Source organism: Taudactylus pleione, unplaced genomic scaffold (genome assembly GCF_031769625.1).
Source record: "Taudactylus pleione unplaced genomic scaffold, aTauple2 ptg000454l, whole genome shotgun sequence".
NCBI lineage: Eukaryota > Metazoa > Chordata > Amphibia > Anura > Myobatrachidae > Taudactylus > Taudactylus pleione.
Genome location: NW_028284856.1, coordinates 9043784 through 9059924, shown reverse-complemented (window position 1 = coordinate 9059924; position 16141 = coordinate 9043784). Strand labels below are relative to the sequence as shown.

Here is a 16141-nt window from a genome sequence, read left to right as displayed (position 1 = left end):
GTCAAAATGTGGTCAGCGAGTTGAGAAAAAATCTAGCGATTAATAAAAAATATGGTATATGCCAGCATAATTAGGAATTATTGGCATTTTTAATTATTCATTTTCAACACTTACTCCATCATAATCCCAAAAAGTAATGTTCAATGTTCTCTGTGTCTACTCTTTCCGCCACAAGATTAAATAGAATGCCAATATTTCCAAAAATATATTTTTCTTGTCACTTTTCCTTTTGCTTAAAATCTCACCAGAGGTTACTCTGTTTAAATCTAAAATGGCCTGCTCGTGTCAAGTTGTTTATCTGTTTTATCAAAGGATGGGTCATTTCAGGCTAGACTTTCAACCTCTGGAATAGGTGTATAATTTCAAGATCACCATTTATTCCTTATGGGAACCGTAACAAAATACTACTTCCTTAGGGGTTTATTTATCAAGCAGTGAAAAACTTCGTGAAGCAGACCAGTGGAGAAGTTGCCCATGGCAACCAATAAGCTCCAACCTATTATTTTATAGGCTGTACTTAATAAATGTTACCTCAAAGCTGATTGGTTGCCATGGGCAACTTCACTGCTCCGCTGTTATGTTCTGGGTTGTTTGTGGACCCGGGGTGGTAGCAGGAGCAATCACAGAAGCGGGTTTGAATATAAAACTAGGGGCCTGATTCAGAGCCGCTCGTAAGCGGCCGCTCGTTCGTTCCGAGCGATGTTAGCCCAACTGCGCATGCGTACGGATCGTTATACGCATGCGCTAACCAGTCAATGCGGCCGAAATTCATGTGCTCGCAAAACAGCGAATGCCTGCTATTTTGAGTGACAGAAAGAGGCGTATGTGGGTGGTAACAGGGGAAGGTGCTTGAAAATGGGGAGTGGAAATCAGAACGCAGGCGTGCTTAAAGGTCAAAACGGGCGTTTTATGGGTGTGCATATTTAAAACAGCAGCGTCATTGACCACGTCACTGGGTTATTTTATAGTCAGAACTGCTTGCAAAATTGTGGTAGCAAACACCAACCCCAAGAATAGCGAGCAGTTCATACCCTTGTCGATGTACTCGATTAATCTAATAAATAGCGGACATGACGTAGGATGCGAGCGGCCAGGGGGCGTATTTTTCCAAAAAACAAATGCAAGTTTTGTTCGCACGTTCAGACCTAGAGGCGTGAACAGACCGCAAACAGCGAACGGTTCATTTGAATAGCCACCCCTTGTTTTAGAACGAACGACCGCAAATAGCGAGTGGCTCTGAATGAGGGCCTAGGTTTTTTAATAGGCTTGAGTAGACATAAAATATGGCAGTAAATAAAAGTCCAGGTATATATAAACGTGCACTAGAGTTCAGTGGTGGGAGTAATGGGTCAATGTCCAAGTAGAAACAATTAGAACTGTCCAGGTGTGCAGGTAGTGAGACTAGAATAATCAACCAGGTATGCAGGTAGTGATGCAGGAAATAATAAGCCAGGTATGCAGGTAGTGAACTAAGGCAAATGAGCAGGATGTCAGCAGGCTCAGGCACTCAGGTATGGGCAAGGGTGGTGGAGGAAGCGGGGTAGTCCAGCGGAAGCTAGGAGCTGACAGGCAGACTGGCAGACAGCGATTCACAGGAACAGGATAAGCACAGAGAACTCCCTCTCAGCTAGGCTGAGATACACGTTGCACTGGCAAAGGAAGGCACTGACCCTTCCTAAATACCCCATGCCGTGCTGTTACTGGCCGGAGGGAACATGTGACTCACCAGGATTGACCAGCCGCATCACATGGCCAGAAGGCAAAATGGCGGCGCCCATGCCAAACGGAACAGAGACGCCGCCAGGCCTTACCAGCGCAGAGTGACAACAGGCCCGCACAACAACTCGCACAGCCAAAGCCCCCCGCCAGACACCAGCTCCGCCACCAGACAGCCCACGCCACAACGACCTCACAGGTAACACCCGCCTAGCGCCATGCTGAAATACCCTGGCCGTGACAGTATCCCCCCCTTTTGGTGGTGGCCTCAGGACACTCACCATGCTTCTCCGGATGGGCAGAATGAAATCTCCTGATGAGCGTGGGAGCGTGGACATCACGAGCATCGGTCCAGCAACGTTCCTCTGGACCGTAACCTTTCCAGTCTACCAAATACTGTAGATGACCTCTGCATAGACGAGAGTCCAAGACCTGGGCGACCTCAAACTCAACTTCTCTGTCCATCTGGACTCGAGGAGAAGCAGGTAGAGCACTGTGGAACCTATTCAGAACTAGGGGCTTTAATAAGGAAACATGGAAGGAATTAGGGATTTTTTTAGGTATGGGGGTAACTGTAGACGATAGGCCACTGGATTAATGACTTCTGTTATGGTGAAGGGCCCAATGAAGCATGGTGCGAATTTCATTGAAGGAACTCTCAGACAAAGATTCCAGGTGGACAACCAGACCTGGCTTCCAACTTGCATGCGTGGAACTATTCTATGCTTCCTATCGGCCTGGGTCTTATAACGAGAGGATGCCTTCAGCAAATCAAACCGTACTTGAGTCCAGATGGCAGCAAAATTCCGCACCGTGTCCTCCACGGCCGGAACATCAAAAACAGGCAGGCTTCGGAATTCGGGAACACGAGGATGAAGGCCATAAACAACCTGAAATGACGTTTGGTTAGTTGACAAGTGGTAGGAAGCATTATGTGCAAACTCGGCCCACGGCAGCAAGGCAGCCCAATTGTCCTGGGAAGATGTCATTCTTAAGATAGTCTCTAGATTAACTCTCTCGGTGGAGCCGTTGCTTTGCGGATGGTAGGCCGTGGAAAAGTTTAACTTCACTTGAAGAACAGAACACAAAGCCCTCCAGAATTTTGCAGTAAACTGCACACCACGGTCAGAGACAATTTCAGCAGGAAGGCCATGAAGACGAAATATGTGTTGGACGAACAACTGTGCCAGGTCAGGAGCAGAAGGTAACTTCTTCAAAGGTATATAGTGGACCATCTTAGAGAATCGGTCTATTACAACCCAGATAGTATTGAAGCCTTGAGAGACTGGCAGGTCTATGACGAAATCCATGGAGAGATGCGTCCATGGACGTGATGGAGTGGGTAGTGGAAGCAATTCCCCAGCTGGAGCTTGTCGTGATGATTTATGCTGGGCACAGGAGGAGCAGGAAGAGATGAAATCCATTATATCTGCCTTCATAGAAGGCCACCAATAGTGTCTTTTCAGGAACTCCAAAGTCTTCCGAGTGCCTGAGTGCCCTGCGAAGTGAGAGGAATGTGCCCAAGTGAGAAGCGGCTTCCTTAATTCCAGGACCACAAACGATTTTCCTGTAGGAGGCTGAACCTGTAATGCGGCGAAAACTCTTGATTCCAAGACAGGAGTATTGCTTTGATTTTCAGATTGATCATTACAGAGGAGAGATCTCAATAGGGCATCAGCCGTCTGATTAAGTGCTCCAGACCGGAAGGTCAGGGTGAACTGAAGCCTGGCAAAGAATATTGCCCAGCGGGCCAAACGAGGACTCACACATTGAAGGTTTTTGAGAAATAGGAGATTTCTATGGTCCGTAAATACAGTAAATGGAAATTTAGCGCCTTCTAGCAAATATCTCCATTCCTTCAACACCAACTTTACAGCTAGTAGTTCTTGCTCACCTATGGTGTAGTTCCTTTCGGCAGGTGACAATTTTTTAGAAAAGAATCCACAAGGATGGACTCGATTGTCCTCATAACATTGAGACAGGACTGCTCCCACAGCTTCAGATGATGCGTCTACTTCCAACAAAAAAGGCCTGTCCAGATCTGGTTGTCGAAAAACAGGTGCTGAGATAAAGGCCTGTTTTAGAAGATGAAAAGCAGACTCTGCCTCAGGTGACCATTGGGCAGGATTAGCACCTTTCCGGGTCAAGGCTGTAATGGGAGCCAGCAATGTAGAAAATCCCTTAATGAAGCGTCTATAATAATTGGCGAAGCCCAACAATCTCTGGATGGCTTTCAGTGTCTGAGGTCGGGTCCAATCCAGAATTGCTTGTACCTTCTTGGGGTCCATTTCCAAACTGGAGCCAGAAATTACATAGCCGAGAAAAGGTACACTGGGCACTCCAAAGACACACTTCTCCAGTTTGCAATAAAGGTGGTTCTTTCTCAAACGGGTCAAAACTTCTTTAACATGTTCATGATGTTTAGCTACAGAGGATGAAAAAATCAGTAAATCGTCCAGATAGACAACAACTGAAACATATAACAGGTCCCGGAAAATCTCAATAACGAAACTCTGAAAGACAGCAGGGGCGTTGCACAATCCAAAAGGCATTACTAAATATTCGAAATGTCCATCTCTGGTATTAAAAACGGTCTTCCATTCACTGCCAGCTCGAATACGAATGAGATTGTAAGCCCCTCTCAGATCTAATTTAGAAAAAATGACAGAGCCCTTGACCCTATCAAACAACTCAGTAATCAGGGGAAGAGGGTATCGATTCCTTACAGTAATGTCATTAAGGCCTCGATAATCGATACATGGTCTTAAACCACCGTCCTTCTTGCCAACGAAGAAAAATCCAGCTCCGGCAGGTGAAGTAGAGGGGAGAATTGAACCCCTTTGCCAGGTTGTCCCGGATGTACTCGGTCATGGCTTGAGTCTCAGGCAAGGACAGTGGATAGGTACGACCACGAGGTGGTATCTTATCAGGTATCAAATCAATTGGACAGTCCCATTCTCTATGAGGAGGTAAAATATTTGCTTGCTGCTCAGAGAACACGTCGGCGAACATCTGATATTCCTTGGGAATGGCAGAAGAAACTAATGGAACTGTCTTTCTTACAGGTCGAATTTTTGGAAGACAGCATTTCTGACAGTCCATACCCCATGACAGAATCTGCATAGAACTCCAATCTGACCTGGGATTATGTTGACGCAACCAGGGTAGACGAAGAACAATTTCTTGAGAGGCCTCTGATAGCACCAGGAATTTTAAGGACTCAGAATGAAGTGCCCCAATTTGGACCAATACTGGTTGAGTCTCCTTGGTGACTATCCCGTTAGTTAGAGGGCGTCCGTCTATAGAGGTCAGAGAGATGGCCTGGTTGAGAGACAAACAAGGAATCTGAAATTTATCTATGAAACTAGACGTCATGAAATTTCCGGCTGCTCCCGAGTCAAGTAAAGCAGTAGCAAAGACAGGTTTGGGTTTAAGATCCAAAGCTAGGGTAATCATGAAATCTTACATTTTTGGAGACGGGCTCATAACTCCTAACTTGATGTCTCCAGGGTCAGTTAGGATTTGGCATTTCCCGGTTTACGGGGGCAGGAGATCAGCAGGTGACCGGACTCTCCGCAGTACAGACAGAGGTTCTTTTGCATTCTTCTCTGACGTTCTTCTTTGGAGAGGTGTGTATGATTCACCTGCATAGGCTCCTCTTCAGTAGGAGAAGGAATGGGATGGGTAGAAATGGCGGGGGCAATTGACCTTTGCCGGTCAGTTCTGTGTTTTTCAGCCTGATGTTCCCTGAAGCGTAGGTCAATTTTTATACACAACGAAATCATGTCGTTCAGATTAGTAGGAAGCTCTTGATTGACTAGATCATCCTTTAGTCGGTCTGACAACCCATGACAGAAGGCCGAGGTGAGGGCTTCCTCATTCCATTTGAGCTCTGATGCTAAAATTTTAAATTGCACAGCATATTGACTGACATGACCCCTTGTCTCAGTGTCATGATGTTTGATGATGCTGATACAGTACGCCCAGCTTCATCGAAAATCCTCCTGAAGGATGACACAAAGCCTGCGTAATTATCCAGCAGCGGATCTGAGCGCTCCGAGAGTGGGGAAGCCCATTCCAAGGGCTGGCCAGATAACAGAGAGACTATATAAGCCACTTTAGTTCTTGCAGTTAGAAAGTTGTCAGGCTGCAGGGTAAAATGTATGTCACACTGATTTAGGAATCCTCGGCAGAGTTTAGGGTTGCCGTTAAATGAAGATGTAAGCGGGGAGATGATCTGCCTCCTGTATTCCCAGATGCTGATGCAGATGCGGTTGCTGGTACTCCAGGGGTAGAAAAGGAGTTTGTAAACTATCCTGTCGCTTAGACATCTCTTGCAGGAATTGAACCATCTGAAGCTGCATGTTTTCCAGATTTTCTAAACGACCAGAAATGCACCGGAACAAATCCACTCCTGACTCCTGACCCATGGCCGGCTCCATGGGGCCAGTGCAAACTGTTATGTTCTGGGTTGTTTGTGGACCCGGGTGGTAGCAGGAGCAATCACAGAAGCGGGTTTGAATATAAAACTAGGTTTTTTAATAGGTGCTTGAGTAGACATAAAATATGGCAGTAAATAAAAGTCCAGGTATATATAAACGTGCACTAGAGTTCAGTGGTGGGAGTAATGGGTTAATGTCCAAGTAGAAACAATTAGAACTGTCCAGGTGTGCAGGTAGTGAGACTAGAATAATCAACCAGGTATGCAGGTAGTGATGCAGGAAATAATAAGCCAGGTATGCAGGTAGTGAACTAAGGCAAATGAGCAGGATGTCAGCAGGCTCAGGCACTCAGGTATGGGCAAGGGTGGTGGAGGAAGCGGGGTAGTCCAGCGGAAGCTAGAAGCTGACAGGCAGACTGGCAGACAGCGATTCACAGGAACAGGATAAGCACAGAGAACTCCCTCTCAGCTAGGCTGAGATACACGTTGCACTGGCAAAGAAGGAAGGCACTGACCCTTCCTAAATACCCCATGCCATGCTGTTACTGGCCGGAGGGAACAAGTGACTCACCAGGATTGGCCAGCCGCATCACATGGCCAGAAGGCAAAATGGCGGCGCCCATGCCAAACGGAACGGAGACACCGCCAGGCCTTACCAGCGCAGAGTGACAACAGGCCCGCACAACAACACGCGCAGCCAAAGTCCCCCGCCAGACACCAGCTCCGCCACCAGACAGCCCGCACCACAACGACCTCACAGGTAACACCCGCCTAGCGCCATGCTGAAATACCCTGGCCGTGACATCCGCTTCACTAAGTTTTTCACTGCTTGATAAATAAACCCCTTAATCTCCTATGAATTAATATAATCACATAATTTCATATGTATATGTACAAGCATTTATAAAAACCCTTTTGCAAAGGGTTTTTCTTTTTTCGCTTTTGCTCCTTTTGCAAAACAACTCTGGTATACATTTATACTTATTTACCCAGGGGCGTCCCTCCAACATGTTTGATCATACTCCATCTTAGCAAATTATATTTACTTATGTTCTTCAGTCCTGTGCAGGATAAAAATCATTTCTTTTGTGCAAAAAATTTATACCAGGTTTAAAAGAAATAATGTAATATATCTGTTAGTATCCAAAATGGAATTATGGTATTTGTTTGGAGTAATTTCTGGGGATCCAGTCTATAGATTGACAGTAAAAAGGTCGACAATGTCTAGATAGACACCAGATGTTAGACAGTCAATATGTCGACAGGGACAAAAGGTCGACACACTAAAGGTCGACATGTACAGATGGTCGACACATGATTTATTTTTATTTTGTTTTTAGGGTTAGGCACTTACCGGAGGGTTAGGCACTTACCGGAGGGTTAGGCACTTTATCCAATAGGTTAGGGTTAGGCATTTAACACGATGATTAGGGTTAGGCACTTACTGGAGGGTTAAGTACTAGAAGGGACGGTTAGGGTCAGACACCTACCCCAACGGTTAGGGTTAGGAACCAGGAGGAAGGGTCAGGGTGAAAATTAGGGTTAGAAAAAGAAAAAAAATTGTGTCGACTGTGATGTTATTGCATTAGATATGCCTAATGTTTGTAGACACTCCCTAACTGTATGTGAAAGCCTGGATCTTCAGTGACGGTCCCTAGGACCATGGGGAATGCTGGGAAGTGGGTGTAGTCTGGTGTACAGTATGTCTATAGTTTGCAAATTGCTGAATAAAGAGCATAGCAGTTGAAACCCATGCATCAGTGTCCATATGAATGCATATACAAACATGCAAACATCGCCCTTTTGTCCCTGTTGACCTTTAGTGTGTCGACCTTTTGTCCCTGTCGACCTATTAACTGTCTAACATCTGGTGTCTTTCTAGACACTGTCGACCTTTTTACTGCCTATCATTCAATCCACACCCAATTAATAGGGGATGCAATCAGGAAGCCGACGGTCGCAATGCCGACCGCCGGCTTCCTGACTGTCTAATCCTGGCAAGGTACAAATGACAGGCGTCGAAATCCTGACCCCCCCCCCAGGTTTAGGCTGCGGGGAAGGGGGGGGTTAGGTCTAGGCACTTAGAGGGAGTGGTTAGGGTTAGGCATCCCTAAAAGAGGGTAAGGGTTAGGGGGTAAAAAAAAGGTTGGTTGATACTTACCTTTTGTAGCTTTGGGATCTTTACCCCTGCCGGGCTTCCATGCGGCCGGCGGTAAATCATACTGATTCCATTAATAGAACTGTTGAAAAATTTGGTGATAAATGGGCTATTCATTCATCCACGGCTACCTCTGAGCCAGACTATGGGCAGAGAGAATGACTGCCTTGACCAAAAGTCTCTACAAGCTAGTCTTCAAACCAACACTTCTATTATTTTCAGTTACAAACATGGGAAATTACAGGGCACAGCAAACAGCCTTGATGTCCAAGCCTGTTCCCTTTCCCATAATTCAACTATTCACTCCCCCTTAGTTGTTTTTCAATTTACTCCAACCCCTCTTTAGTACCTGGCTTAGCGCCTCATTTTCCCTGGCTCAACTCTGGCTGTACTAACCCTGGGTGGTTAGTACAGACCAAGAAAAGAGAAACATTTAACATCAGGCCTTGCCAACCTGTGGCTCTCCACTACAAGTTCCAGCATACCCTCCCACCGATCAACTGGTAAAGAGTACAGAGGCTTGTAGTTTCACAACAGCTGGAGAGTCACATGTTGGCCAGGCCTATTATATGCTGGCCATACACCTACACGACCAGCATAAGATCAGATTCATCATACGATTTCCCTACGATTCCCCGGAGCTTCCTGGCAGTCCCGGCAGCATTTTTGTTATTTTTCTTAGCACACGATCTGTCGTAAGATCGATTCTGTGTCTCACAGGCTCATAAGGGAAACAGTCATTGAAATGACTTAAATTGCTGCACGATGGATTGCATGAAAAAGATAAATGGCACAATCTGCACACGATACGATGGACAAGATGTACTGCACATCTGATCATAAGATCCGATTATAGGAGCTGCGGGAGCGCGCATCGGATTGTATCTTACTAGAATACACGATTTTCACAAGATCCATCTTGTGACTCATCGGAAATCGGGGAATCGGCCCGAAATCGTGCAGGCGTATGGCCAGCAATACATGAAAATAAAAGACAAAATCATTACAAAACCTTTTCCGTTCTACATCTGGTATGTACTTAAGTGTGAAATACAGCACTGACTACTATTTCCAATTAGAGGAGTCCTTATTATCATGTAGATTGCTTATAATTTGGAAATTTTCATATAGTATTTTTTATAAATATGTCAATAGAAAATATATTTTTAAAACTTGGCATTGTAGATACAGTAGTATTTTTATTTTCAAGAAATCAGAATTGCAAAACGGTAAAAAGAAAATTGCCTTGATTTGTTGGTAAATACTAAGAACTAATTATCATTGCAGAATGTGGCAGCCGTCCCGGCCTAACAAAACCCAACAAAATAGTAGGAGGATTAGATGCTGTCAGAGGGGAAGTCCCATGGCAAGCCAGTCTGAAGGAGGGCGCCCATCATTTTTGTGGGGCAACAATAATTGGGGATCGGTGGTTGGTTTCTGCTGCTCATTGCTTTAACCAGTGAGTATTCTCTGCCATGATGTATAAATTCATGAGGATGACTGTTCCCTTTAAAATGATTGGGTAGAGAAAGAAAAGGCTGAAACTGTGAAAATACATTCCCCTTTGTTGCATCAAAAGTAGAATTCTGACTTTGAGGGAGAGATGTACTAAGTCGTGGATAGTGATAAAGTACCAACCAATCAGCTTCTGACACTTTGCAGGCTGTTTGAAAAATGACAGGTTGGAGCTGATTGGTTGGTACTTTATCACTTTATCACTCTCCAAGGCTTAGCACATCTCCCCCTGAATGTGTTAAGACCTCCTGACACAGCAGTGTAACAGATGTCAGGATTTCCAGCACAATGGGAGTCTGCATTTGGGAATTGTCGCAAGCGAATCTCAATTTCTATTCAGTTATTAGAGCTGTTGAACATTACTTGCTCTGCAACCTCTACTTTTTGGCATTGTAAAGGGGAATCTAAAAGTAACTAAATAATATGTTATGGGGGTAGATCCTGATTAATGGACAAGTGCTAAATAACATCACTCAGAGCTGTATTTATTTAAATCCCTAAAAAAATATGATCCTAAAGAATTATGTAGTAGATGGCAAACATATGCGACAATAATGTAGACTTTTCAAAATATGTCCCCTGTCATTTGTCCTTTATGTGTTCACCTCAACTCTTGCATTAATATCTCACCATATTTGTCTTGCACACACTGTCAAATTCAGGTAAAATACCTTTAGTAGAGGTTTTTCTTTTCTTGGTATATAGGCCCTCATTCAGAGCCGTACGCTCTGAGCAGAGCGCACGCTCTGCATGAGGGCCGGGCTCCTTTTTCATGGAGCGTCCTCCTGGACGCTCGTATAGCTGTGGGTCACCACCCACAGGCTATACGAGCGTGCATTTTGATGGCCGCGATGGTCGTGACCATCGCGACCATCGAAATTGCGAGCCGGAGCCTGCGGTTGAGGTTTTCAACCGCAAGCTCCGGAGTGATTTTGGCTCTATCAGAGCCAAAATCACTCCCACTGACATCACTAGTGATGTCAGTGGGCCGGCTTCTGACGGGAGGCGTTCCCGTGGGAACGCCCCCGTCAGGGAGGCACGCCCCCGGCACGCCCACCAAAGGGGGCGTGCTGTCAATCAACATTGACAGCACGCCCCCTTTGATCGGACACAACGAGCGAAGGAAAGTCCTTCGCTCGTCGTGTCTGGCGCATGCGCACGACGGAGCTCCCTCCGTCGTGCGCATGCTCAGTGCAGACCATCGACCCACTTGCGAGCGTACAGCCGCTCGCGAGTGGGTCTGAATCAGGCCCATAGTTATTAGGGCTACCCTATTGCAGAAACATGCACTGTTTGAAGGTTCTTATAAAAGCTTCCAAACACTTGGAAACATACAATAACTGACTGATGGAAGAGCTAACAATAGCAAGATAGACCATCGAATAATATTTAAAATGCTGAATATGGGGTGTGAGAAGGAGCCATCTTCTTTTATAAAGAATTGGATAGTAAAGAACATTTGATTATACAAATCCCTAGTTTATGTAATTTCTAGCTGCATTCTCCATGTGTCCGCTAATGCACTATAAAGTACACTATACAATATTAAGGAACAAAAATGTAATTGCATTATAACTCATTTGAAACTCCATTTTTAAAATGACATACATTGCAGATATTTGGAGGAAATTATCTGGTCACTAAGTTATAGAACACGTCTGGCGATTGAGGGGTTATTGAGTACATTTGTAAACTATCATTCACATCATTTTGGAAACCTATTTATTAGATAAGGTAACATAAGGGAAACTGGCTTCCTTTCAGAAATATAAAATGTGCGTTTTGATATTGGTAGCCACGGCACTTACCTTTAAATAAAAATCCTAAGATAAATCATTATTAATTAACATGTGTTCTGTTCTTGGCATCTTCAGAACTAAGTTGGACCAAGTCACTGCTCACATGGGCTCCACTGCACTTAGCGGAGCTGACACCATGGCTGTGAAGACAAGTTTGAAGAGGGTGATCCAGCATCCTCACTTCAATCCACTGACCCTGGACTTTGACGTGGCTGTGGTGGAACTGATGAGTCCCCTGACTTTTAATAAGTTTGTACAGCCTGTGTGTCTTCCTTCTGCCTTGCAGAAATTTCCAGCTGGTTGGAAGTGCATGATCTCTGGTTGGGGCAACATCAAAGAAGGCAATGGTAGGAATGGCATGTTTACAGGAAGGAATCATTTGGTAAAGACTGTAATGTTGTGATTAATCTTTTGTGTTGTGCATACACTGTTGTCGACAGGCTGTGTCCTATATGAATTTCATACATAGTGAGGGGCATGTGAGCTAAATGTGCACTGGGGCTCTGTTACTGTATGTGTATGCCATTTCTTTTCCCCCTTTCCACAAGAACGATAGGAATTACAGTAGCTATCTTCTGTGCAGTGTCTAAGCCTGAGGTTCTTCAGAAAGCATCTGTGGGTATCATTGACCAGAAAATTTGCAGTGTGCTCTATAACTTCTCTATAACAGAACGGATGATCTGTGCAGGATTCCTAGATGGAAAAGTGGACTCTTGTCAGGTGAGGTTGAGATGCACTATTTCTAACTGTATGGAAAGAATGTGTCTACTGACTCGTATTGTATATTTTTAAAGGGAGATTCCGGGGGACCATTAGCATGTGAAGAGAGTCCAGGTGTTTTCTTTTTGGCTGGTATTGTAAGTTGGGGTATTGGATGTGCCCAGGCAAAAAAGCCAGGCGTTTATACCAGAGTAACAAAACTTAAGGACTGGCTCTTGGACACTGTGGCTCCTGTATTGAGGACTACTGATAGTGGTATGAATCTTCCCAAGTCTACTATGCCTCCTACAACTCTCATGACCACTACAACAAGAGCATCAACTATGCGACCACCAACTTCTACTATTCGTAGGACAACCACAGTAGCTAGGACCACAACGTCTCAAGTTAAAACTACAAAAAGCACTCCAAAGTCCACTACAACTAAAGCCACTAGCAAAAGGACAACTACTGCCAAGACTAGCACTACTGCTGCAAGGATCACTGAGCCACCCAAACCCACTCAAAGACCAGGTAATTGCTAAGGTTATCATATCAAATTTTAAAGGAAAAGTCTAAAATGCCTCGATACATTTGTGGAATTACTGCTGTTGTTGGGCGTGCAGAGACTATAGGGCCAAAAACAAAGGGAGGTTCAGCTCTGCTGGTCTATCTGCTCCAAGCTCTGGAACTTAAAAAAAAAATGAGGCTTCATTTCCAGAATTTTGCTATAGGTCACCTCAATGATACAATCCTGGGACTACATCCAGGTCAACAGTATCTATTATGTCATACCGCCAGCGGCTGCACCTACCTGTACCTCCTGGGGGCTCTGCTCTCTGCTGGTCTGAAATGTGTAGCAGGCTTGTCTTGTGTGCACGGTCGGGATCACAATCCCACATATGTGCACAAACTGACAATCAGCCCAGTCTTCCAGGAACTGCATCAGCTGCAGCCCATAGAAGCCACATACGGATGCCGTTAAAGCAGGGGAGTGGCTTCCCACTGGAAGTGCTGTATCTGCCTATTGCAGTCCACACTGCCAGTCCCAGGTGGAGAAAACATCCCCTGGGACTGCCTGGCTGGCTGTGATTAGCAGGGAGCGCTTCCAATGGAAAGCCACTGCTAGGAAGTTCCTGTGGGTGTTGCAAATCCTACACTGTGATAGCGCTGATAGTTCTGGATTACTTACAAACCTTACTTGTAATAGAGAGCACTGAAATAATTCCACACAAATACACTCTAAAATAAATGACAATGCTTTTACTTAAAGACAGCTTAATCATATATATATTTTGCCAATGCAGACTTACAACAACAAAACAACAATAGGTTATTCCAACAGCATTAGGGAATACTTCAGCACCTCTACAATTTTTGTTTATCCTATTAAACATTAAATTGGAATAGTCTGCAATATTACAAATAAATATGTAAATTATGTAATGCAATAGATAGCCGTTACTTAGAATAATATAGCAATGAAGCTAATTATTTTTAAAGCGGTCCATACACATTCAACCAATCAGAAGCAGCTTTAATGATGCTGCTGGTAGTCATTATCATCACTGCGTATGTTTGCACCCACCCCCTAGTATGCAGAAGATATAGGTCTCTCGAAAGGGGATGTAGTTAAATTGCCGGCGGCCGAAATACCGACGCCAGAATCTCGTCGCCCAGTAAAATGCCGACACCAATATACCGAAGGAGATCAGGATACCGGCGCTGGCATCCCGAATGCCGGAATCCTGAACATCCAGACCCCGGTAAGTATTGCAGTTTCCCTGGCGATACGGGGGACGTTAGGTTTAGGCACCCCTGGGGGGAGATTAGGGTTAGGCACCCCCTCGGGGAAGGAGCATGTCTGGAGCATCCAACGTCGGCGCTGCAAAAGTGACACTTGCTGCAGGGTGCCGTTCCAGGCAGGGACTGTGGAGCAGCTTTGGTGCTACCCAAAGAGCCCTGCGTTCTGTGTAGCGGCACTGCCCGCACACCCCTAGTTACAGCCCTGATTGCTACGGAGAGTCAGTTATTCATAAACTATTTGTCAAATAGCAGCAACATGGTGTCTTATGTTTAAGCAAGCCAATTTCACACAGAAATCTTGTTTAAGTAGAAGGAGATGTTAGTCCCCAATATAGTGATTATAATTAGGTACATGATTTTTATTATTAGTTGTATTTCCTGTTATGTTGTGATGAAACCACAGACATAAACAGTAGGTTATAATGCAATGGAAACCATATTCGCTCTCTTTAACACACTTCAAACGCCATCATTATGGCAGCTTGTAGTCAGCAAAATGTAAAGAAGCGCCTTTCTAAGTGCCATATGCATAAACAGATATTTCTAACATGAATAGATATTTATAACATGCAGTTTTTAAACACATTTTAGTTTATATTTATTTTTTACTTTTTGTCTATGGGTAGTTATGGGTATTTTTAATAATCTATATAGAACAATTATTAGGTCTACTGGGAGCTGAAAGAAAGTTTATATGCAGTGGCAAACGCAGGATTTTGAAAGAGGGGTTTCCAAACCAATGACAAAAAAAATCGAAACACATACAGGTACCACTCCTTGGGTACTCAATAATCCAAGATTGCTAATACATTACTGTGCAAAAATTTCAGATGCATTTATTACATATTTCGTCAATGTCTTAATGAAGGAAAATGCATCTGAAATGTTTCACAGTAACGGATTAACGAGCTTGGATTATTGAGTACCAGAGGAGTGCTGCCTGTATCTGACTGAATATATATATATATACTGTTGCATTGTCCCATAGTCCAGTACTCAGGATGAATTGAATAAAGTGGTTTAGTTCAATTATAGAGAAAATCCCATGTGGAGCGTTTTAGCTCCTACAAGAAATAAAAAGGCAACACCGAGTCCTCCACTGGAAACAAAGACACGCTCACTGGCACAGACACACACACACACCGACAAAGACTACACAGACACACACTTACACTGACACACACAGACAGACTACACAGACACGCACACTGACACAAACATTGACACACACGCAGTCTATGCAGACACACACTGACACAAAGATTGACACAGACACACACACTGACACAAACATTGACATACACACACAAAACCTCTCACTTCAAAAACACAAATAAATACAGCTCTGGCATCATTTATTAAAGAACACCTCCCACCCTGCCGATACACAGACCTGCGGTGCGGCTCCAGGAGAGAATGCCGCCAGCAACTCTCAGCCTCTCACAACGCTGGTGCTCTCATGTGATTGTGAACTGCCTGGGAGGGCTGCGTACTGCCGATGCAGCTCCCCCTACAGCCAGCACAGTATAACAGCAGGCACAGTTGCCTGAGCTTTGGCAGGAGCGTGAGGAGACTCTCTTTACTAAAAAAAAAAAAAAAATTTCAGGTGCGCGGCAATGGAGCAGCTAGCAGGGGGGGGTTTCTAGGTACTCAGAAACCCCCCCTGCGTGCGCGTGTGCATAATATGGTTCTTAATAATATATATGTTAACATTAATTCCTGGATTTAATAGTAATAACTTAGTCAGAAAACAGTCTGCAGGAGTCACATAAGCAGAATTTTGTGTCTCAGAGAAATGGAGTTTATTGGCAGTATGAAACTGTATGCTTCAAACCTATCACAATAGGATACCGAAAGAACTGGAAATCAAAATAATCAGCGGCGGCTCCTACTCTCTTCGACTAAGGGGGTTCCCCATGCTTCAGTCCGGACTTCTTGACAGTCCCAGCGTCTGTGTATTGAAACTGGTAGGCACCGGCGCACGTACATAAACAGCGACGGACCTGA

General features: G+C 44.6%; 1 protein-coding gene across 2 annotated transcripts in view; it reads left to right on the top strand.

Annotated features, from left to right (window-relative positions):
- Positions 1–16141, top strand: part of TMPRSS9 (transmembrane serine protease 9) — a 129083-nt gene that overhangs the window by 85655 nt on the left and 27287 nt on the right. For both annotated transcript variants that reach the window (XM_088448367.1, XM_088448366.1), the window contains 4 exons: positions 9603–9774; positions 11705–11976; positions 12213–12349; positions 12424–12862. In XM_088448367.1, coding sequence (XP_088304493.1) covers positions 9603–9774; positions 11705–11976; positions 12213–12349; positions 12424–12862 — 1020 coding nt within the window. The remainder of the gene's footprint in view (positions 1–9602; positions 9775–11704; positions 11977–12212; positions 12350–12423; positions 12863–16141) is intronic.